Source organism: Prunus mume, linkage group LG5 (assembly GCF_029339155.1).
Source record: "Prunus mume cultivar Tortuosa linkage group LG5, ASM2933915v1, whole genome shotgun sequence".
Lineage (NCBI taxonomy): Eukaryota > Viridiplantae > Streptophyta > Magnoliopsida > Rosales > Rosaceae > Prunus > Prunus mume.
In genome coordinates, this window is record NC_142702.1 from 25,312,993 (window position 1) to 25,335,735 (window position 22,743).

The 22,743-nt window shown below is 38.1% G+C and overlaps 3 protein-coding genes and 2 pseudogenes across 6 annotated transcripts in view; all 5 read left to right on the top strand.

Moving 5' to 3' along the window:
• Window positions 1-546: 546 nt before the first annotated feature.
• LOC103343509 (beta-hexosaminidase 1) lies at window positions 547-6,096 on the top strand. Its single transcript, XM_089052005.1, is given in 15 exon segments — window positions 547-959; window positions 1,054-1,141; window positions 1,583-1,626; window positions 1,897-2,008; window positions 2,111-2,181; window positions 2,308-2,438; window positions 2,874-2,890; window positions 3,033-3,081; window positions 3,759-3,859; window positions 4,113-4,172; window positions 4,693-4,726; window positions 4,858-4,956; window positions 5,154-5,213; window positions 5,303-5,553; window positions 5,670-6,096. Coding segments are annotated over 15 exon segments (1,641 nt in total). The 5' UTR covers window positions 547-611; the 3' UTR covers window positions 5,846-6,096.
• Window positions 6,097-8,070: 1,974 nt separating this feature from the next.
• The window catches only part of MKP1 (mitogen-activated protein kinase phosphatase 1), a 31,858-nt gene continuing 17,185 nt past the window's right edge, over window positions 8,071-22,743 (top strand). Inside the window, exons 1-6 of one of the 3 annotated variants that reach the window (XM_089052537.1) lie at window positions 8,071-8,260; window positions 8,569-11,192; window positions 11,749-11,934; window positions 12,009-12,200; window positions 17,887-18,954; window positions 19,037-19,403. In XM_089052537.1, the coding sequence (XP_088908663.1) occupies window positions 8,736-11,192; window positions 11,749-11,805 (2,514 nt within the window). In that variant the 5' untranslated portion in view covers window positions 8,071-8,260; window positions 8,569-8,735 and the 3' untranslated portion in view covers window positions 11,806-11,934; window positions 12,009-12,200; window positions 17,887-18,954; window positions 19,037-19,403. Of the gene's footprint in view, window positions 8,261-8,568; window positions 11,193-11,748; window positions 11,935-12,008; window positions 12,201-12,809; window positions 12,985-17,886; window positions 18,955-19,036; window positions 19,404-22,743 lie in introns of those variants that run through there. The other 2 variants (XM_008247169.3, XM_089052536.1) reach the window with 2 other exon arrangements.
• On the top strand, window positions 14,093-20,753 carry LOC103343511 (uncharacterized; annotated as a pseudogene). Its single transcript, XR_016127041.1, has 3 exons — window positions 14,093-14,871; window positions 14,958-15,253; window positions 20,333-20,753. The product of XR_016127041.1 is annotated as an uncharacterized LOC103343511 (transcript).
• On the top strand, window positions 16,465-17,302 carry LOC148917424 (uncharacterized; annotated as a pseudogene).
• Window positions 21,004-21,872, top strand: LOC103332687 (uncharacterized). Its single transcript, XM_008235436.2, has 2 exons — window positions 21,004-21,684; window positions 21,792-21,872. The coding sequence occupies exons 1-2, from the start codon at window positions 21,004-21,006 to the stop codon at window positions 21,870-21,872; spliced, it is 762 nt and encodes a 253-aa protein (XP_008233658.2).

The following is a 22,743-nucleotide window of genomic DNA, read 5'->3' on the forward strand; positions in this document are numbered from 1 at the left end:
ACCCGTTCGCTTCTTCCGATGTTAGTTAAAGGGTATTTTCGGGCAATTGTTGTCTTATGCAAGCACTGTTATTAAGAAGCTATGACACATTTTTTTGCAAGTTTGGGTGGGAAGACAACAATTGCCTAAAAATACACTTCAATTGACATTAAAAGAAGCGAATAGAATGAACAAATGCCTGCCACATATGCAATTAACATGAATTTTGAATGTGATGTTAACATCGTAACCATATTGCAAAAAATTAAAAAAATTAGGATATATAATTGTTAAAATTAAGTGCATGGACAAACATGCCTTAAAAGTGAGAATTCATAGCACTAAATTGAAATTAACCCTTAACTTTTATTTGTTTTTGTTCAAAAGTTCAGAATCAGAGACAAATATTCAGTCATAAACACCGTATTAGAGAAAAATAAAGAAAATTAACCTGAGGATTTCATCTTTTTTGATTCCGTTTATTACCAACTTTGTCTTCTTCTCATCATCTCCATCATTGGATGTTTCACCTACTCCACTCTCCTGTCACAAAACACAGACCATAGTTCTTATCGAACACTCAAAACTCAAAACTCAATCCCATTTCTCATTTCTCAGAATTCAGGCAGGCCATGTCCACCTTGTTCTTAATCTTGTTCGTCTTCTCTCACTCCCTCTGTGTTCTGCAAACCCAAGGCCTTAATTCAGCTGATGAAGTCAACGACTCTCTAACGTACCTATGGCCTCTGCCTTCCGATTTCAGCTTCGGCAACAAGACCCTTTCTGTCCACCCACAGCTCTCGCTCGTTGTGGGCGGGAACGGAGGCAACTCTAGCATTCTCAGACTTGGGTTTGATCGCTACAAAGCTATTATATTCAAGAACAGTCATGGGGTTTCTTCCTTTGATAGAATAAGGGGGAGGAGACTGTCCTATGATGTTACTAAACTGAAAGTTGTGGTTCATTCAGATAGCGAAGATGTGAGTTGGGTTTTTTCATAAATTCAGAGTTTGTATTTGTTTTGAGAAAATGATTGTGGTTTTGACTTTTGATAGCGAGTTTGGCTATTTTCAGCTTCAACTTGGTGTGGATGAGAGCTATACTTTGTTTGTGCTGAAGAAGGATGGCCAATCGATTGTTGGGGAGGCCACCATTGAGGTAAATTGAGGATTGAAGATTGTGGTTTTTCAATTCTTTGGTGTATTCTGACAATTAGATGCAGAAGGAGATGATAATTTGTTGTGAATTGCACTGCCCTGTTCCCTGGATGGGTTAAGCTCTTTGAGCTAGCAATTTATATCAAGCAAAACATATATATGCTTTCTCATCCTGCATTGAGTGCACTTCATGAGGTTAACAGATAACTACAAAATGGGGATGAGAGGTTTCAAACCAAAGAAATAAGAATGTCTTGCAAGTCCGTAGTACCAAAACTCTGGCTCTGACTAGTACATGATGCGTTAACATCAAAATTAATCAATATCGACTCACATTTTGGAGTAAATGAATAGCAAAATAATGGTATGGATGTGCTGAATTACGTTCCATGTATATAAGTATGTATGTTGATTTTTGTTCCCTTTCTGGTGAGATGCAGGCAAACACAAAGTATATGGTGCTCTGCGGGCGTGATAGTTCCTCTTACTGGTGGCTCCTTATCAAATTACGTGAAATTGTGTATGATATGTTAACTCCGGTGGTTGTCAAAATATCTGCTTGAAATGGTTAAGTATTTATTGCTTACTTATATAAATAATGAGAATGAAATATTTCTGGATTAGTAATTGAGATCACTGCTTAATTTGTATTCATGATAGTATGCTTAACAAATCTCTCATTGTAAACAAATAGGCATGGCTATGTTTTGTTCCAGCTTCTCCCTTTCCTTATTCAGTCTTCTCTTTTGCAATGTTCTAGACATTCAGCCAATTGTGTACTTTTGATTACGGGAGTAAATCTGTACAAGTATACAGGGCACCCTGGTACATACGGGACAGTCCAAGGTTTGCATACAGAGGGCTTTTGCTTGGTAAGCTACTATTTTTCATGAAAGAAGGAATTCTCTTCTAAGTTCATTAATTAGTTTGTCCTATAATGATTCTTAGTGCCCATATTTTTCACACTTTTGCAGATACATCAAGGCACTATTTACCAGTTGACGTGATTAAACAAGTAATTGAATCGATGTCATATGCTAAACTTGTAAGATATGTTACCCAGGAGGGTTTTTCATTTGGATTCATTTAAGCACCTTCCTGATATTACACTATGATTTGTTTCTCTAATGTTTTTTCATGTAATACTGATGTTGCGAATTACATTAAGTAGAATGTTCTTCATTGGCACGTCATAGATAGAGAGTCATTTCCTCTAGAAGTACCTTCATACCCAAAGTTGTGGAAAGGTTCATATACAAAGTGGGAGCGCTACACAGTTGAGGATGCAATTGAAATTGTGAGGTAAGATTTCTGTAGATTATTCAATCCTCATTAGCTTTTGAACTTCTTTGAAGAGCTGAAGATTTTTTGTGTATTCCGTATTCATCCTAATCATTGCATTCTAGCTGTTGAAAACAGAAAGTACTATGATAGATCATATCTTCAGAGAATTTTACGATGGATTATGAACCTGAATGGGACTTATTTTGAAAACTGTGATAATGGCAGTGATTATTACTGATTATCTTAGAGTGAGATAAAATAAAATAGAATGCTTGCAGATGACCAAAAATGTGAACCTGAAAAAGTAACTACTGAATTATTCTTGCAGCCCTCTAAATATATAGCCACGTCTTCTTGTTTAATCTGCATATCTGATATGCAGTTTGTGCTTTCATACTCTTAAATAGACTAATTTTGTGTTTTCTTTCCACATTTTGACATGTTAATGTGAAGCTTTGCCAAAACAAGAGGTGCGTAGTCTTTATTTCCTTACTGGGCTAGAAAATAAGCTTATGTTCTTGTACTATTCCTTGTTGTGTCCTTAGCCTAGTTGGACGCGATATAATCTATTTTACATATTTTACTTGATCATTTTGCATGTTTCTGTGGCAGGCATCAATGTTATGGCAGAAGTAGATGTCCCTGGTCATGCAGAATCATGGTAAAAATCTTTTTCAATATCATCTTTTGTCTTAAGATAATGTTGTGGACAGATTAACTGCCCTCTTAAGCTAATGATTTGGACATATTATTGTAGTTAAATTATTTTTAGAATGATAAAAGTGGATTTTTCAGCCTTTCCCATCAAGTAGCTATTTTCTCTAAGCTAGGATTTGATGCTTAATTAGTATGGTCTGATCAAATGAAGGGACATAGCTTACTTAGCTTTGGTTTCGTCAGTAATTATTTTGTCATGGCTTTCTAGGAACTGAGAGAGTGAAGAAGATACTTAGTTGTCAATATAATACCCAATTCTTTCTATACAAGTAATTTTTTTCCCTATGATGTCATGTTGTAATCTTGGATAACTTCCACTGAAAATGATTTAGAGAAGTTGAACATCACAACATGCTTACTGCTTACCACTATCTAGAATCGTCTGTGGAGAAAATTCTTTTCTCATTTACTACTTGGTCTGGCAGAACTGAATTTTTTCGTGTATGGTACTTTATTTTTGTGCCTTACCACATGGGCGCTTGCAGGAAACTTAAATTACAGTAGCAAACAGATCAGAGTTATTCTGACATTGCATTCTCATTGTCAAATAGTGCTTTTTGATCATCTGGTAAAACTGCTAATTTATGAAAACTCAAACCTGTTCTTAATTTTCTTGCGCAGGGGCGCTGGATATCCTAATCTTTGGCCTTCCACTTCCTGCAAAGAGCCACTTGATGTATCAAAGAGTTCAACTTTCGATGTGGTTTCTGGAATTCTGACAGGTTAAGCTCATGAAAACATTTACCCTGTTATTTATTGTGTGCTTATAGATTACTTACTGTATGGGTATCGAGTACTTCTCTCTCTCTCTCTCACTGATTACACACTTGATGCATAGAAGTAGGACCTGAAAATCATGAATATCATGTCCATGTATGATTTCTACTTTAAAAAATGTATATTGTCTATACCTACTGTGGCAAATCTTGTGTTTATCTTCCATATACTTACGCAACTTTAGTTTCCAATGTACAGATATGAGAAAGATTTTTCCCTTTGAGCTATTCCACTTGGGCGGTGATGAAGTTAATACAAGTAAGTAAAACCTTTTGTTCTAAGCTAATATTCTGCAGTCATTTTATTTACACAAGAATGGAGAAGTTTACTCTTTTTCTTTATGCGACACTAATCTTTGTGTTATTTTTTTATATAAATTTTTTCTGATAAACAATGAAATTATAAGTACTTTGCTTTTATAAAATTTTGGTGCACGCTTAACTTTCTGAGCTAGAGAGTGTTGTATTGTTCTCTATATCCTGATAAAGTCTTAGAGGAGAATCGACCAATTATTATTTGTTCTCCTTCCAAGAATTTGAAGGAGTACATATGTTTATAGTTTACACCTACGTTGAGATATCATAACTTGTAAGTGAGCGGATGACTTTCTTCTCCTTGCAAAATATGATGGATCTGTGATGGGTTATATTCTAAGGACCTGTATGTAAACTCGTGTATCGTGTGATTGTAAATTTTCATTAGATGTCATGTGCAGAACCTCTCTCTCTGTGTTGTTTCATGTTTGCATACGATCTGATGTTATTTCAAAATTTGACAGCTTGTTGGAGCTCCACTCGACACGTGAAGCAATGGTATTCACTTCATTTGGCCTTTTCATTATTTTTCAGAGCTTATATGATTACAATTTGCATGTAATCTTCTACCTTTCAAGCGATGGTTACAATTTGCATGTAACTCTGTGCATTGGTCTTTATATTTGTAGGCTTGAGCAACACAACATGACTACTAAAGACGCGTATCAGTATTTTGTCCTCAAAGCACAAGAAATAGCAATTTCAAAAAATTGGACCCCGGTAAACTGGTATGTCTAATATCAATAGAATTGTTACCATCCTTTTTTGTTCCCTCGTAAATTCTTGCTAGGTTTTTGCATCAGTTTAAAGTTATGAATCAACAGCTTTTAAATAAGGGAATTCAACTATTCAAAGAGTGTTTCGTTGTTTTTGTTTCTCAATACTGTAAAGAATCATGTGACAGATTTAAGTTTTCTTACCACAGGGAAGAAACCTTCAACACCTTCCCAACAAAGCTCAATCCAAAGACTGTAGTGCATAACTGGTGATTTTCTTCCCTATGCACAGTTTTGTGATGCATCAAGTGAAGCTCTAATGGTCTTAAGCACTTTGTTAACTTTATAAATGCAATAGGTTGGGCCCAGGGGTTTGTCCGAAGGCTGTTGCCAAAGGTTTCAGATGTATTTTTAGCAATCAAGGTGTTTGGTATCTTGACCATCTAGATGTCCCTTGGGAAGATACTTATAATGCTGAACCACTTGAAGGAATTAATGATGTTTCTCAGCAAAAGCTTGTTCTTGGAGGAGAAGTATGCATGTGGGGTGAGACAGCTGATACATCAGATGTTCAGCAAACTATTTGGCCTCGAGCTGCTGCTGCTGCAGGTAAGTAGTGAATTAAGTTGATTTAGAGTCAATCTCCCAGGTGTGATATGTTGGTACTGTGTGTTTTCTGGGTACTCTTCAGCTTGAGATTGAATGCCATTTCATTTTCCCTGTAGAGCGTTTGTGGAGCAGGAGGGAGGCAACATCTGCGCGAAATGGTAATTTGACTGCACTGCCTCGGCTACAATACTTCAGATGCCTCTTGAATAGACGTGGAGTTCAAGCTGCTCCAGTGACCAACTTGATTGCTCGAAGTCCTCCAATTTGGTCCGGGTCATGCTATGACCAATAATACTTCGATTATCATATTAGGTGATTTCATTAGTCTTAAACTTCCCTTCCACTGCTCTGCAGATAAATGCAAGCGTTCTAGAGATTTAGCATTTCTGTTGTTCAAACATGCATGCCTATTTATGATAGCTATTATTGTCAGAATTTAAGGTTTAGAATCTTGGGCTTCTTGATGTTGAGATCATTGGCTGGGAAATATTATGGATCAGAGTATGTTCATTGTATTTGGAAAAATGGGTTGTTGTTGCCTTAGCCTAGGCGTTTATTTTTATTTATTTATTATATATATAATTATTTAGTATTTTAAATTTTAAATTTATACCAAAATCATTCAAAATAAAAGGATATGTAAATTATAAAGTACCATCATTGATATAAAGTCTAACACGGCCGTCTTCCAACCCCTCTCTCTCGCTCAGAAGTAAGTTATAACCCGCGACCCCTCTCTCTCTCTCTCTCTCTCACACACACACACACACACGCATATCACCATTGTCATCTCGTCCCTGGAGATTCTAAAATGGCCCTTTCTTTCTGGGTCAGACCTGCCCAGACCGCCTAGGCTGATTTTTAAAATGCCGGTCTTGGCGTAGACCGATTCTCTAATGTGCAGACTTGGAAAGATGATGGGGTCGAATTATGTACTCGACCAACATATGAAAGGAAGAAATGCGAAAAGATGCTATCCGTCTATCACATGCATGGCAATATCTTCTTCACAAATCTGTTTGATTCTCTATCTGTCGTTATTTTATTTGAGAGGGAAACATGCCCACGTCTAACTGATCTAGTTTATTTCATGGGCTTTAATCTGTTGTTTGATGGATTGTGATGAACCATTGAATATAATTTATCCTTGAAAATCAGTCAGATCGCACTTGTCAAGTCCAGGATAACTTGTCAAGCAATCAAGAAATAAACCATGAAAAAATGATGCCAACACTGACTAAAACCAATTTCCTTCAAATTCCGCCAAGAATTTGACTTTGCTTTTGCATTTTTCTGACCTAAATTTGTGTGGGAGTCTAAAGGGTCATATTCATGGCTTAACGAATGTGTGAATTTGGGACTTTCTAGGTTCATAGTGTCACTTTCCTCCCTCATTAAATGTGAAAATTAGCAATTAGTTTAGTAGCAATCATTGTTCTTTGTTTTTCTTCCCAAAACGTGACACTTCTATGTTGAGGGAGTCTGGCACCACAAAATTTAAAGCAATTATTTGGACTTTAAAAAATAAAATAATAAATTTAAGTTTTAGCTATAAAAAAATTTTCACTTTTGAAAAAAGCAAAACTTTTTCAAAAAAGACAGAAAAACCTCTCAACTTTCAAATCAAAGACATGCAAATATAAAGGATTCATTAGGAAATCCAAAAATAAATAAGGGCAATTTTGTCCATTTTGGCTTCTTTTAAAAAATTTCTCTCTCCTTTGTCTTTTTACAAAGTCTCCCAAAAATTATTAAGAGAATTGGTGGAGGTCTTGTTTCAATCTCTCATTACTTGTGTCATTTGATAAAAAGAATACTTATCAACTATTTGCTATTTAGGGTCACAATGCATCAACAGCTCAATCATTTACGCAAACACGAATGATATTAAGACAATTTATTGGGTCATTAGGTTGGTTGACGAGTCCATTGGGCCAAGCCATCACATACATGTTATTTTTGTAAGTAAATATGACTTTTCTTTCGAATGAAAAAAAAAGAAGGTAAATATTATGTTCAAACTTAATATCTGATTTTTTAATCAAAATTTTAATGATACTACCAATAAAAGTTGCTCCATCCTAAGTTGGAAGGATTTGATTATCTGAATCTTTGCAGGAGTCAATTATCTGTTGTAGTGCAGTAGTCAAAATTCAAAGTTACTAATTTGGGTCTTTGTGTTTTGACTACCCTAACTAATTTTTTTTGGTCCAACCAATTACCAAATTTAGAACTGTAAATCTTTAACATAAAAATATAACCAAAACAAGAAAAATGCAAAAATATGGAGAGGGGAAAGAAGGAAAAACTCAATAAGAGCTTATTATTAAGAATAAAAAATATTATCATTTGCCCTTAAATTACCTTTAAAAAATAAATGATGGAATTATCATTGGTCATTAATTCTGAAAATGAGAGGAAAAAAAAAATATATATATATATGGGTATGGGTATATGGGTATATGGGTATATGGGTGGGTTTATAAAATGGGTCTGTCAGTCTCTCTGAAACAGTCAATTAAACAAAGAAGAAGCAATTGAAAACCCACTGCCTGCATACTGTATCTTTCTCCTTCGCTCCCCTTCCTTCCTGTGCCTTTGCCTCCTCTCTCTCTCTCTCTCTCTCTCTCACAGCTCCCAAGGCTTCTCAGTCTCCTTCACAGCTCTGCTCCGCCTGTCTCACACTTCCTCTCTCATATCTCAATCTGTAAGTCACAAATCTAATCTCTCTCTCTCTCTCTCTCTGCAGTTTCACATCAACGTAGAACCCTAGAAACTCACAAGTTGCCTCGTTTTCAATTGGTTTTATTAAATTTCTCCTTGCCGACGAATAATTTAGGCTTCAGCTCAAGATTGGGTTTTCCATTCTACCCTAACAGTTTTCGCGTCACAATTTCTCTTGTTTTTGGCACGTTATTGATTTAATTTGCTGCTAATTTTTCCAATGACTATATGCTTGGAACTTTTGATTTGGTGTTGATTAATAAGATTACTACGATTTTGTGTTTCTGTCAGAGTGTGTTTGTAGCTGATGCTTGATCTGATAGGGTTTTGATTCCTTACATTCTTGTACATCGGAACCCCATCTCGTTCTCTTCCGGTGGAGCATACTAAAGCAAAAATGGAAACAAATTAGAGGTTTTTCAGATTTCTGGGTTTTGCACTAAGAATTTCAATTGGGCATGGTGAGTAAGGAGGATGCCTCCGCTACTTCACGGCCTCCGGCCCAGCTTTCAAGCTCTCGGAAGATGTTCTGGCGCTCAGCATCATGGTCTGCTTCACGGACCACCCCTCACAACCCTGAGACTGAGGAAAAAGACCTAGTAGATCCAAATGCCACTGTAGGAAACAGTGTCCAAAACCACCGTAGGTTTCCTGTGCCTTTAACCCCTCGGTCCCAGCAGAATAGCAAGGCTAGGTCTTGTTTGCCCCCCTTGCAATTACCTCTTGCTCGACGTAGCTTAGATGAGTGGCCCAAGGCGGGTTCGGACGATATTGGTGAGTGGCCACAACCTCCTACCCCAAGTGGAAGAGGTGGTGGGGAGAGGTTGAAGCTTGATTTATCAACGATTCAGCGAAACCCGGAAAAGAATGGTGGGCTTGTGAGGAGGGATAAGATTGCTTTCTTTGATAAAGAGTGTTCCAAAGTGGCCGAACACATTTATCTTGGTGGAGATGCAGTTGCGAGGGATAGGGACATACTTAAGCAGAATGGGATTACTCATGTTCTAAATTGTGTGGGTTTTGTTTGTCCCGAGTATTTCAAGGCGGATTTTGTGTATAGAACTCTATGGTTGCAGGACAGTCCGACTGAGGACATTACTAGTATATTATATGATGTTTTTGATTACTTTGAAGATGTTAGGGAACAAGGTGGAAGAGTTTTTGTTCATTGTTGTCAAGGGGTATCTCGGTCCACCTCATTGGTGATTGCGTATCTTATGTGGAGAGAAGGACAGAGTTTTGATGATGCATTTCAGTATGTGAAAGCAGCAAGAGGCATTGCTGATCCGAATATGGGTTTTGCTTGTCAGTTGTTACAGTGCCAAAAGAGGGTCCATGCTTTTCCTCTTAGCCCGAGTTCACTATTGAGGATGTACAGAATTGCCCCACATTCACCGTATGATCCTTTGCATCTTGTCCCAAAAATGTTGAATGATCCATCACCTGCTGCTCTGGATTCTAGAGGTGCATTTATTGTTCATATACCGTCTGCCATATATGTTTGGATTGGTAAGAATTGTGAGGCCATCATGGAAAGGGATGCAAGAGGGGCTGTTTGTCAGATTGTTCGGTATGAAAGAGTGCAAGGTCCAATAACTATAATCAAGGAAGGGGAAGAACCAGCTTACTTTTGGGATGCTTTCTCAAACATTTTGCCATTGATGGATGGCTCTGGCAATGGAGGGGAGGTTGGGGAATCAACAGTTAAGATTCATCCAGGTGAAAGGAAAACAGACGGATATAATGTTGATTTTGAAATTTTCCAGAAAGCTATTAGGGGTGGTTTTGTACCTCCATTTGCATCCTCCGAGAATGAACACGAAACCCATCTTCCTGCTAGAGAGAGTAGCTGGAGTATGCTCAGGCGTAAGTTTGCCTCTGGCAATATGAAGGAGTTTGTCCTAGCACCCAGGATATCCCTCTCCAGGGTCTATTCAGATTCTATGATGTTAGTTCATACAGCTAAAAATAATTCATCAGCGTCCTCTTCATCTTCATCGTCCTCCTCTTCTTCACCTCTATATCTATCACCAGATTCCATATCTTCTGAATCAAGCACTAGTTCGAAGTACTTTTCAGAATCCTCTATGGATTCTCCATCAGCAGCTTCATGCTCTCTTCCAGTCTCTTCAACATTGTCAAATGATTCTGACATGTCTCTCCTCGCATCTAAATCTTCTGATCAACCCATGTCTAACAGTCCAGAAAACGTTGTTTCCAATTGTAGTTCACAGTCCTATTCTCGATCAACCTCATTACCATCCAAAAAGTTATCTTCGCTTGCAGAGCGCAGAGGTAGTTTGTCTCTCAAGTTGCCTGTGATGAGTGATAAGATGAGGCTGATGAGTACTTCCTCAAAATTTCTTTCCACTAAAGAAGATGGTGTTAGGATAAATGACAGTACTTGTTCTGTAGGTCACATAGATGATATTGACAAGGTATTAGAGCCAAAGGATGGTGTTCAAAATGGAGGGGAATATTCAAGACAACAGTGCAACATATGCCAGAAGGAACCTTCTTTTATCAAACATTCTGCTGAACCTTGGAAAAATTGCCCTTTGGAAGAAGGTGCAGGATCATCTGCCTCAAAGGAGACTGGGGAAAGTTGTCCAGCACAATGTAATTTTATGCAACCTTTTGTATGCCGCTGGCCCAGTTTAGAGAAGATTGCTACATTTGGTGTGAGGGAACTAGATTCTAAATCTGCTTTCACTATTTACTCACCAAATACAGGTGTTGGAAAAAGTGAAGACAGTGTTTTGTATCTTTGGGTAGGAAGATTTTTTCACTGTGGTAATTTTCCGATTCAATTAGATAGTGGCAGAGAGAGAACTGATGTAGAAGAGACTGACTGGGATCAAGTTAGCTGTGATGTCCTTATCCAAATGGGTATGCCAAAGGACACAATAATTAAGGTATGGAATATAAATTTGAGTTTACTTCGACCTATTTCTTAATTTCATAATTATTTTTGGTGCTTGTGTTTTTAGGGCTCGGTTAATGGAGCTTGTTGTAAATTTAGTCTGTTTGCTGTAAGGTTTCTGTTACTATCTTCTATATCCATTCCTACTATTTTCCATCTCAATGGATTTGACTTGTGATTGTTGAGTTACTTGACAGCTGTCAGTGTTTTTTTTGGTGGAGTTTGTCATCTGTAATTGTTTGCTGTTGGAGTTTAGATTTATTGTGTAACTTATTTTGTTACCAAACTCAGCAGTCGTTACTCTTATTTATTAAACCGTTGTCATTACTCAGCAGTGACCAGTTATATTTCTGGAAGTACTAATGTGTTCATTTATGGCTTGTTTGGGGTTTAAGGTATCTATGTCGATGTCTTTGTGTTCATTCATTCTGTATTTCTTCAAAGTATCACTTTCTATTGGATTAAAGCCTGTGGAATGCATGCTTGTCAATTGTTGGTAAATCTGACAGGGTTTCTAACTGTGACCACTGAATGCTGTATCTGAACAGATTGTTAAAGAAAATGAAGAACCAGTGGAGTTTCTCGAATTGTTGAGTCTATTGTAGTGCCAGTGCAAATGAGGAGAGATCTATAGTCCCATTGCTCAAATCAATTTTCTGTTTCTTCACATGGCTTAATTTGCAGTCCAACATTTTCAGGCATCAGGATAATCTCCAGTGGCAAAAACCATTGAGGTAATGAAGTTGATGGTAACCATTGTTGAACTAATTTCCTCCATGTATGTGACATGCTGGTGCACTATTTTTAGGAACTGCGAGTGGGATAGTAACTCTAGATGGCTATTCTGTTTAGACAAATTCACCGGTTATCAAGATGCCACATCCTGGAAGGGTACCTTTTGGTGTACCGGAACTGACTTAAGTTGGTTCCAAATTGAAAGATAATGAGCTTTTGGTTGGAGTGGAATTAGGATTACACTGTTTTCACAGTCATGTGGCAGGTCACTAGTGCATCAACCTTCCCTAGTCTGATGATCTTGTACTGAAATACTAGGTTAACTAACAGGGTGCATGCAACCTTAGGCCATTTCACTTGATTTTGTTCCATCTCCTGCATGTAAACCTGTTTTTGCTTATGCACTTTTTTATCTTTGAAGTTGCTGAATCACTTGCTATATGGAACCAGACCTTGTTTGCTATTATTTTGGGCCAGCTGCAGTAGGTGCCCCTTGAAAAGTCTATTAATGTCTCCATTTATATTAAAAATCCCCAATTAGAAGTGAATTTTGATTGGATGGTAGTGTCTGATACTGCTAGCAAATCATCAAAACCGAAACCAAGTAATATAAAAAGAGTTGATGTAAATGAATTGAGAAATGCTAACATTGTCTTGGAAAAGTTCCATTTGAAAATGCTTCATAATATTTTCCTTGATGTCATCTTTCCTAAGTAAAATATTAAAAAAAGATGGAGTTTTCAAATAAGGATTTTGAATAGCTGGGTCCATATTAATTCCAATCAGGATTGTTGACCTTTATTTTCCCCGAGTCTTTACTTTGCTGTGTTCTTCAAATCCTGACATAATGAGTTTTGGACTTTGCTGTGTACAGGAAGAGGAGAATGATGCTGGTCTCTAACTGCCTTGTTGCTAATCAACTGGTTGTACAGTGCTGTAACACCCTGGTAACTCATAATCAGATTTTTCTTGTATATTCACTAATACAAGGACCAATTCCTGAATGCCTTTTCGGGCCAAGCAATTTATATTAAACGTTCCATTCTTAATGCTCTCTCTCTCTCTCTCTCTCTCTCTCTCTCTCTCATGATGTACGCGGGCTTAGATTTCAATAGCATTCCCAACTTAAAAAGAATGATAAGTGAAAATGGTTGTAAGTTGTAACAATTTGATTCCATTGAGCACTCTCATCTAAATCAGGGAGAATATTTGATGAATCAGTTTTGTCTGGGTTTGTGAATGGATTTGTTCAATACAAATTATAACTAAATTGAGCTATTAAGATCCATGTTTAGTGAGTAAGATCAAAATCCTAGTCATATGAATGAAATAAATCTTATAACCCAGCTAGCTGTTCTCGTCTATACGGATTATCATTTGTGAAATAAGGAATTCTCATCTTCAAAAGCAGCCTTATAATGATCTATTAATCATGTAATTAAAGATAAATCCTGAAACAGAGGATGATAATTAATGAGATAAAAACAACAATCCTAGTTGTGGGGTAAATATATTATCTATCAACAGGTATTCACGACCAGTTCACCTTCAGGCTTTTCTAATAAAATTATTGATCAGTATTCTTGACGGCATCAATGGCAATCACCAAAATTAAGTACATGTAAAAAGGCCACAAAGTTATGTTTGCCTGAAGGGGGAAAGCACTTTTGTGGATTTGCTTTTTAGTCTTGTCTTTTGCCTCTAGGCATTGCCACTAAACTCGTGGATGACATGGGTGGAAGCTTAGTCAAACTTTACAAGATCATTGAAAATCTCAGTGACACATACTACAACCTGCTACTAACAAGGACGAGGCCTTGCTGAAATCTACAACACTTTCTGCTGGAGCTAATGTCCTTCGGATTTTGACCAACGATGATCCAAAGGCCCGCCGAACAGTTCTGTTTTGCGACCAGTTGCTGCTATGTCTCAGACAACCACTAAGCTATTTGTCCACGCTGCAGAGGAACTATAGTCCCTCAAGATGTATATTGCTTCACCAGCAGCAACTATAAGGCGACCCTTGAGATGACAAAAAGAAATTGGAAATGTAGCCTGGTTGATGGAAATGTTATATTGGTAATAAAGACACATTTATTGGTAATAAAGATTTGTACCTGTAGAGTTGGCTTTGTGGTCGACTGATGCAGGGTCCAAGGTGACCCCCCCACTTCGTGATCCATTCACCATTCCATTTTTGAATTTTTTTTGAATTCAGGACTCCTTTCTAAGCCTATAAATGGGTCTTTTTTAAAACGCTTAAGCATATGCTGCCCTTCTCCTCTGTCCTCAATATTGCCTGAATGGCTACCACCAACAGCGCTACTGTGAGTTTGAAGCTCCTGATTGACACAAAAAGCAACAAAGTTCTGTTTGCTGAAGCAAGCAAGGAAGTGGTGGATTTTCTCTTCACTCTTCTGTCCTTGCATGTTGCAACTGTGACTAGGCTCCTCCTCTCTAATGGTGGCATGGTTGGTTGCTTAGGCAAACTTTACGAGAGCCTCGAAAATCTCAGTGACACATACATGCAACCCAATCTTAACAAAGACTCCCTGCTGAAACCCAAGACAACAATTTCTGGTGCTAACATCCTTCGTTTGCCAGCCAACAATGACTCGAATGCGCCTAAACGGTTCTACCTCTGTGCAAATTGCAACCGCCATATTTCTGATTGTCCTGTAACAACTTGTCCAACGTGCATTTCACGCAAAATATCCACCCAGGTGTTTTATGCTGCTCCTCCACCAGAGCCTACTGGAGTGATGTCTGGCAATATTAAGAGCGGATACGTCAAGAGCGACATTATGTACATGATAATGGATGATTTGGAAATGAAGCCTATGTCTACTGTATCAAGTATCACATTGCTTAAAACGTTGAACTTTAAGACGGTTGATGCTTTTGAAGAGAAGGTGGTTGATCTTGACATTGAAGAGGTTTCATCTCTTTTGTAAAATTTGTTTTGTTTACTCTGTGTCTGTTGATTGATACTACATATTTTGTTTTTGCTTTTGCTTCTTAGGGTTTGAAGTTGGTGAAGGCATCATTGGAGTCAAAAACCGCTCTTACAAATGTTTTCCTTGGTAATAAAGTGCATGAAGGTTTCAACTTTGGTCCTCTAAAGAAATTGAGCTTTTGGAGGTTCATTTTAGTTTGTGGATTGACATTGACTGCATTGGCTTACATTGGATTATTTCAACTTTGGCCCTCTGATCTTATTGGTAACAAATATTATACCACAAGATATGGTAAAAACGACCCAACAAGTCCAAGGAAACCAATCTGCTTTCCCAGTGATCCTCTTGCACTGTCGTTGATACAAAAATGAAAAAGGAGAGCCGATCGTGCGGCTGAAGTAAACTTGCTCATCTACACTGCTCCGCAGGGATAAATGTGGACTTTATGAAGCACTGATTCTCTAAGGCATTTGCACTGTTTTGTTTTTGGTTTTTCTGTTGATTTTATGTTTTGGGCCTCCATTTCTTAGTTTCTTTTCGGCATGATCAAATCTCAAACCAGTTGGCAGGAGACCAACTTTTATAACAGTTCTCTGTTTTTTTTCCATTTGGGCAGTTCTCTGTCCTCTTTGCACAAAGAGTTACAAGCAAGCAAATAAGTTGTTGATTTTCTTTTCACTCTTCTGTCTTTGCATATTGGTGGTTAACATTTGCATGAAACCTATGGTTAACTAACACGGACACCTTGCAACTCAAACCCTTGTCATGTCACACAAATTCTTACCTCAATTTCTAAACACATCAAATGTAGTTTTGTTTCTAAAGTGGCAGTTTGCAAGCTTATAAAAGCTTTTTGATGCCTTGCATTACAGCTCCTCCTATTTTTCACACCAGATTAATCCATACTCACGCGTACGTGTGACAAAATTACATGTTCTAGTGATCTATTATCTTCTCTCTCTTTACCTATCAAATTTCTCTCCTCTTACTTGATCTATGAAGTTCATCATCCATTCCAAAGAATAAACTCATCCATGTAATTTATGGATCAGTCTTCTTGACGTCATCAATGGCAATCACCAAAAACAAGGTGAAACTCCTAGTCCATGGAAAAAAGCCTCTGAACTAGTGAACTGAAGATACAATACAACTAAATGAAAAAGCAAATACAAAACAAAACGAATTGTTCGCTGAAATGAATGCCAACTAGCATATATCCGTAGATTATATTACCTATGTATAGGTAATGACAGATTTGTGTAGAGTTGTTGGTCAACTGATGATGCAGAGTCTTTCACTGTCTTCACCATTGCCATTTTTGAATAATTTTGAATTTACGATCTTTTTTTATGAAGAACTAGTGATGATTTCTTAGTCTGAAGCTATTTTAGGTGCTCTCTACAATACATACTGGAGAATAAATGATAACTCTTTTTTAAGCAAATAGCAAATACATTAAATAAAACGAATTAGGAGTCAGATTTAATCTGGCTATTTTAGGAGGTGGATAGGGAGTGTGGTTGGCATTTTTACAATTTCTTATTTGTCTAAGGAGGTGGTTTATGATTGTGGATGCTCTTAACATGGCTACCAACAGTCGTGAGTTTGAAGCTTCTGATTGACACAGAAAAAAGTTCTCTTCGCCGAAGATGGCAAGGATTTTGTTGATTTTCTCTTCACCCTTCTGTCTCTACCCGTCGGCACTGTGATCGGGCTCCTCTCTAGAAAACGCAAGGTCGGTTGTTTAGGCAAACTCTACGGCAGCTTACAAAACTTAAACGACACATACTTGCAACCCAACCTCAACAAGGATGTCCTTCTAAAACCTAAGAAGCTGCCAATGCCAATTGGTGGGGCCCATCAACTTCTTCCTGCTTGACCGACAGTGAATCAAACGGTAAAAAGTTGTACACGTGTCGGTCATGTCAGCCGTCAAGCTACTCCTACTCTAGCGAGGTATGCTATGTGGCTGACGACCCTAAGGCCATTTGTCCAAAGTGCCATAACTTCATTTCCAAACCCACGACTTATGTTGCTCGGCCGACAGTTGCAGCCGGCGGCAAGGGAGGTGGGTTTGTGAGAGAAGCTGTGACTTAATTACATGATAACGGATGACATGGAAGTGAAGCCTATGTCTGCCATTTCAAGTATCGCTCTGCTTAAAAACTTCGATGTAAGGGATGTTCGTTCACTTGAAGAGATTGTGGTTCCTCTCAATAAAGATAAGGTTTGTGTTTATTAATTTTTTCCAACGTGATGAATTACCATTCTATATATTCAAATATTGGACTTGATATTCTATAAGAATTTATGATGAATAGCATTTTTGTTTAATTTCCTTGTTAGGGTTTGAAATTGTTGAAAGGCATCGTTGCAGTCAAATGAAGTTATGACAAATGTGTTCCTTTAAGCAACATTTCACGTTGACATTTTGAAGCTTCTTTTGGAATGTTTGTTTTTGAATATGGATGATGTGTCCTTTGTTTTACAAAATTAATTGGCTGAATTGGTTAAATATAATATATAAAAATAGTATGACCACGCCTTTATACTCCGTGTTTTTTTTTTGTTTTTTTTTCAAAAATAGTATAGCCGTGCGGCTTATCAAATATAAAAATTAGCCAGATATCTTCTTCTTCTTCCCAGCATCGCCTTCTCCTTCCTCTCTCTGTCTGTCTGCCTCTCTCTCTCTCTCTCTCTCTCTCCATCTTTCTTCCTAACAAGCAGCGGATCCTGCGCACTTCAACTGCCCTTCGTCCACGCCTCAGCGGCAAAACGCCCGCCCAGACCCTCCTAGAGCCGCCTAGGTCCGCCTAGAGCCGCCTAGACCTTCTTTGAGTGCCTAGAGTCTCCAAGAGCCGCCTAGAGCAGCCTAGACCCTCCTAGGGCCGCCTAGAGCCGCCTAGTTGCTTTATTTTCCCTGACGAGTCTTTACTTTTCTGTGTTCTTCAAATCCTGACATAATGAGTTTTGGACTTTGCTGTGTACAGGCAGGAGGAGGATGATGCTGGTCTCTAACTGCCTTGTTGCTAATCAACTAGTTGTACAGTGCTGTAACGCCCTGGTAACTCATAATCAGATTTTTCTTGTATATTCACTAATACAAGGACCAATTCAGGCCAAGCAATTTATATTAAACGTTCCATTCTTAGTGCTCTCTCTCTCTCTCTCTCTCTCTCTCTCTCTCTCTCTCTCTCTCTCTCTCTCATGATGTACGCAGGCTTATATTTCAATAGCATTCCCAACTTAAAAAGAATGATAAGTACATATTTTAGATTACAATTTTTTGGTGGAAATAAATAAATACATATTTATTCATTCATCTTTAGATTATATTCCCTATGTATAGGTAATGACAGATTTGTATATGTAGAGTTGCTTTGTGGTCGACTGATGATGCAGTCTCCAAGGTGACCCTTCACCTTCTTGATCCATTCACCATTGCCATTTTTGAATAATTTTGAATTTAGGATACTTTTTTTGTGTGAAGGTCTGTCCTTAGTATCCCCTCAATGGCTACCACCCACAGCGCTAGCGTGAGTTTGAAGCTTCTGATTGACACAAAAAGCTACAAAGTTCTGTTTGCTGAAGCAAGCAAGGAAGTTGTTGATTTCCGTTTCAGTTTTCTGTCTTTGCAGTTTTCTGGTATGGTTGGTTGCTTAGGCAACCTTTACCAGAGTGCCGAAAGTCTTAGTGTCAACTCATACTTGCCACTCAATCTTAAGGACACCCTGCTCAAACCCAAAACAACAATTTCTGCGGCCAATATCTTTGAATTGCCATTGCCGACCAACAATGGCTAGAATCTTTCTAAATTGTTCTACATTTGTGTGAGGTGCAGTAACCGTATATCTGAGAGCTACGGAATCCCTTGTCCACAGTGCAGATCATGTAACATTTTCACCCTGGTGTCTATGTTTCTCCATCTGCTCCTACTGGAGCAACCTCCATAAGGGCAGACTATGTCAAGGGTGGTGTTATTTACATGATAATGGATAATTTGGAAGTGAAGCCAATGACCACCGAATCAAGTGTTGAAGTTAAGGAGGTTTCATGTCCTATGTATGTCTCTAACTCTCATCAGTGGCTTGTTGATCTATTTAGAGAGCTAAATGTCTTACGTGTATATTTCTCTCTCTTGTAGGGTTTGAAGTTGTTTAAGGCATCATTGGAGTCAAATACCGCTCTTACCAATGTCTTCCTTGGAAAGAAACAGCACAAACTTTTCAACTTTGGTCCTCTAGCGACATTGAGCTTTTGGGGTTCCATTTTGGTTTGTGGATTGGGATTTCTATTCTATTTTTACTTTGGATCATGTAAACTTTGGTCCATTGATTCTATTAGTTTCACTCATTTTATCTCAAGAAAACTCATCAGCCATCGCAACAATCATTCAGCTTTATCGTTGATCTAGAACAAATAAGGAGGCCAATTTTGTACTGAGGGAGGTTGAAGAAGCTCATCTGTATATACTGATTCAAAACATCTGAAGAAACTGATGAATTGTTGAAGCCTATCCTCCTGATTGACACAAAGGGCCATCTGAGTTCAGCCGTTTCTCTACGATTGCATTTTAACTTTAATTTCACAACATATCAAATGCACCTACTGCTTATATTTTAGAATTGAACTCAAACAATTTGGCCTGGTTTGTGTAAATTTATATTAAATGAGTATAGCCGCGCGACTATACTTACTTTTGTAATTTTTTCCTAAATTAATAGTGTAGCCGACCGGCTATACGCCGTGTTTTTTAAATTATTATTCCAATAAATAGTACAGCCGAGAGGCTATACCTTTTAAATATAATATATTAAACCTCGGCTATACTCCGTGTTTCATTTTTAAATTTTTTTTCCTAAATTAAAAGTATAGCCGGTCGGCTATATGGCTTAAATATATCATATTCAAACCAGTATAGCCGCGCGGCTATACTGGATTTCAGCCTTATTGATGAATTAATCGATAACGGGATCACAGCCTATGTGACCTTATTGCACTTTGACCTACCACAAGGTTTGGAAGACAAGTACTTTGGCCCTTTGAACCGTTCTTTTGTGGATGATTTCAAGGCTTACACTGAAATCTGTTTAAGAACATTCGGAGATAGGGTCAAAAATTGGATCACAATCAACGAGCAGTTGAATATTGCCAAATTTGGATATGACTTTGGAATTGCTGGGCCGGGAAGGTGTTCTATTTCAGCAGGGCTTCTTTGCATAGCGCCGGCAATTCAGCCATTGAACCTTACATTGTGAGCCATAACCTTCTCCTAGCCCATGCCACTGTTGTTGAGCTTTACAGAGAGAAGTTTCAAGAGAAACAAGGTGGACAAGTGGAATTAGTCTTGTAGGACGGTATGTTGAGCCTTACTCAGAATGAGCAGAAGACAGATCTTCTGCTACCGCAACGATCCTTTAGCTTCAACACTGAACGAAAACGAAAACGAAAACGGAGATCCTATTGGTCCTTAGGCTGAAGGAAACTCGATCCTCTACATTATTTATCCACAAGGTGTGAAGAAACTGTTGGAGTTCATGAATAAAAATTATCGGAATCCGATAATCTACATTACTGAAAATGGAATTACTGAGCCAAAGGATAATGAACTTGGACTTGATGCTGCACTGAAGGATCCACATAGAATTGAAAATAATCTGAGGCATTTGTACTGGATAAACAGGGCAATGAAGAATGGAGTGAACTTGAAAGGATATTTCCACTGGGCTCTGTTTGATGACTATGAATGGGGTGATGGCTATACCTTAAGATTCGGGCTTTACTACATCGATTACAAAAACAATCTCACGCGCATTCCCAAAGCGTCTGCTAAGTGGCTCCCTAAATTCCTTAAAGGGTGAGAGAAGAGAATAGAGATCAAGTTCAAGATGCATGTTGATGAAGACCAAGTTCCAATGTTGAGTTTCATTGGCACAATGCCCTGTACTATGATACACCATATTGAGTTTTATTGCAATAAAGGCAACGTACGTTTGAGTGCTTCAATTAACATCTATAATTAGGAAATACAAAAATAACATTGGCATACAATTATTATATAAGGAATATATAGCCGCATAGTTCCCCTGTCTTCCTCATCACTAGTTCTATATGGCAGCAACCTCCAACGTTTGTGTGAGCTTGAAGCTCCTAATAGACACTAAGAGCCACAAAATTTTGTTTGCTGAAGTGAGCAAAGAAGTTGTTGATTTTTTCTTCTCTTTGCTGTCTTTGCATGTTGGAACTGTCATTAGGCTCCTCTCTGGGGATGGCATGGTTGGTTGCTTAGGCAAGCTCTACGCAAGCCTTGAAAATCTTAGCTACACATACTTGCAACCTAATCTCAACAAGAACACCCTGCTCAGGCCCAAGTCAGCTGTTGCTGGAGCTAATATCTTCCATTTGTTGACCAACAATAAATCTGATTCAGAAGCTAAGAAATTTTACTACTGTGATTGCAATCACCCATCATCCTCTTTCCATTCGTACCATGTGACTGAAAACAGCAGCACGCGGTATGTGTCGGATGACGTTGGAGCCCTTTGTCCAAAATGCGGAAGAACAATGTCCAAGCAGATGACTTACGTTGCTCCACCAACAGCAACGTCTACACGAGATACAATTTTGTCAAGCGAGGGAGGGTATGTGAAAGGTGTTGTTACATATATGATCATGGATGATTTGGAAGTGCAGCCTATGTCTACCATTTCAAGCATTGCCATGCTTAACAAGTTCAATGTGAAGGATGTTGGAGCCCTTGAAGAGAGGGTGGTTCAGCTTGGCCCGCAGGAGGTTTGATCATTTGAATATGCTTCTCTCATTTCATCTTATAATTTGCTCAAAGAAAGCACCAATGCTAAAATGCATAATTCTAACTTGTTTTTTTGTTTTTTCATTAGGGTTTGAAATTGCTCAAGGCATCTTTAGAGTCAAAAACAGTCCTCACAGATGTGTTCCTTGGGATGAAGTCAGCGGCATGAACATTTTGGAGCCACTGTGAACTTTTTGTTATTCTGAAGCGAGATGTGTTTTGTTATGCAATAATGCATTTAATGTCTTCATATCTACATGTTGAGGGTTTTTCTTCTGTCTTCATCTATTTGTACCTTTTTATTTAACAATAATCCAGTGAAGCTCGATGGTTGTTTGTTTGATGGTCAAAATAAACTATGGAAGCTCAAAAACAAAAACAAAAAAGCAGAAAAAATCTTAATTAAAGCAACACAAGGAGTTTGAAAAGGCACAGCCTAGTTTCAAAGAAATGAATGACAAATAATAATTGTTTTTCCGTGATTTTCATCATCAACGTCAACCATTAATTCGAAAAAATAAATACCAGTAGTTTAATTTGCTAACCCTCCGCCTTGGTCCATGTGAATCATGATCATCCTTCATTTCCGATCAATAGGGGTTTAATCTCCATTGATCACGTGATTCTTCAGCTTCGAACTTTGGTCTCTTAAATTCCTAGTGTTTAATTTCCATTGTACACGTGTTCTTCTCCCATTTGTCGCAGGATTTTCGTGTTTACAACAGGTATGCCATCTCCACTCAGGTGATTTATGTTTGTCCACAACCTACGACCGTGGCAACATCCAGCAGCAAGGGAGGCTATGTCAAAGGAGTAGTGACATACAGGGTCATGGATAACTTGGTGGTGAAGCCAATGTCCACCATTTCAAGTATTGCTGTACTTAACCAGTTCAATGTTAAGGAGGTTGGTGTTCTTGAAGAGAAGGTGGTTCATCTTGGCATGCAAGAGGTCTGAAAATTATTCCTCCTATATGTCTATATACTTTTGACTTATCGAGTTTCCTATATAGAAATCTGACAACACTTTAGTTCATTTGC

Bases quoted from the DNA above. Each gene is read 5' to 3' on its own strand.
- LOC103332687 (XM_008235436.2), top strand. From the start codon at position 21,004: ATGGCAGCAACCTCCAACGTTTGTGTGAGCTTGAAGCTCCTAATAGAC. The intron at 21,685-21,791 runs GTTTGATCATTT...TTTTTTCATTAG, and splicing joins TTCAGCTTGGCCCGCAGGAG to GGTTTGAAATTGCTCAAGGC.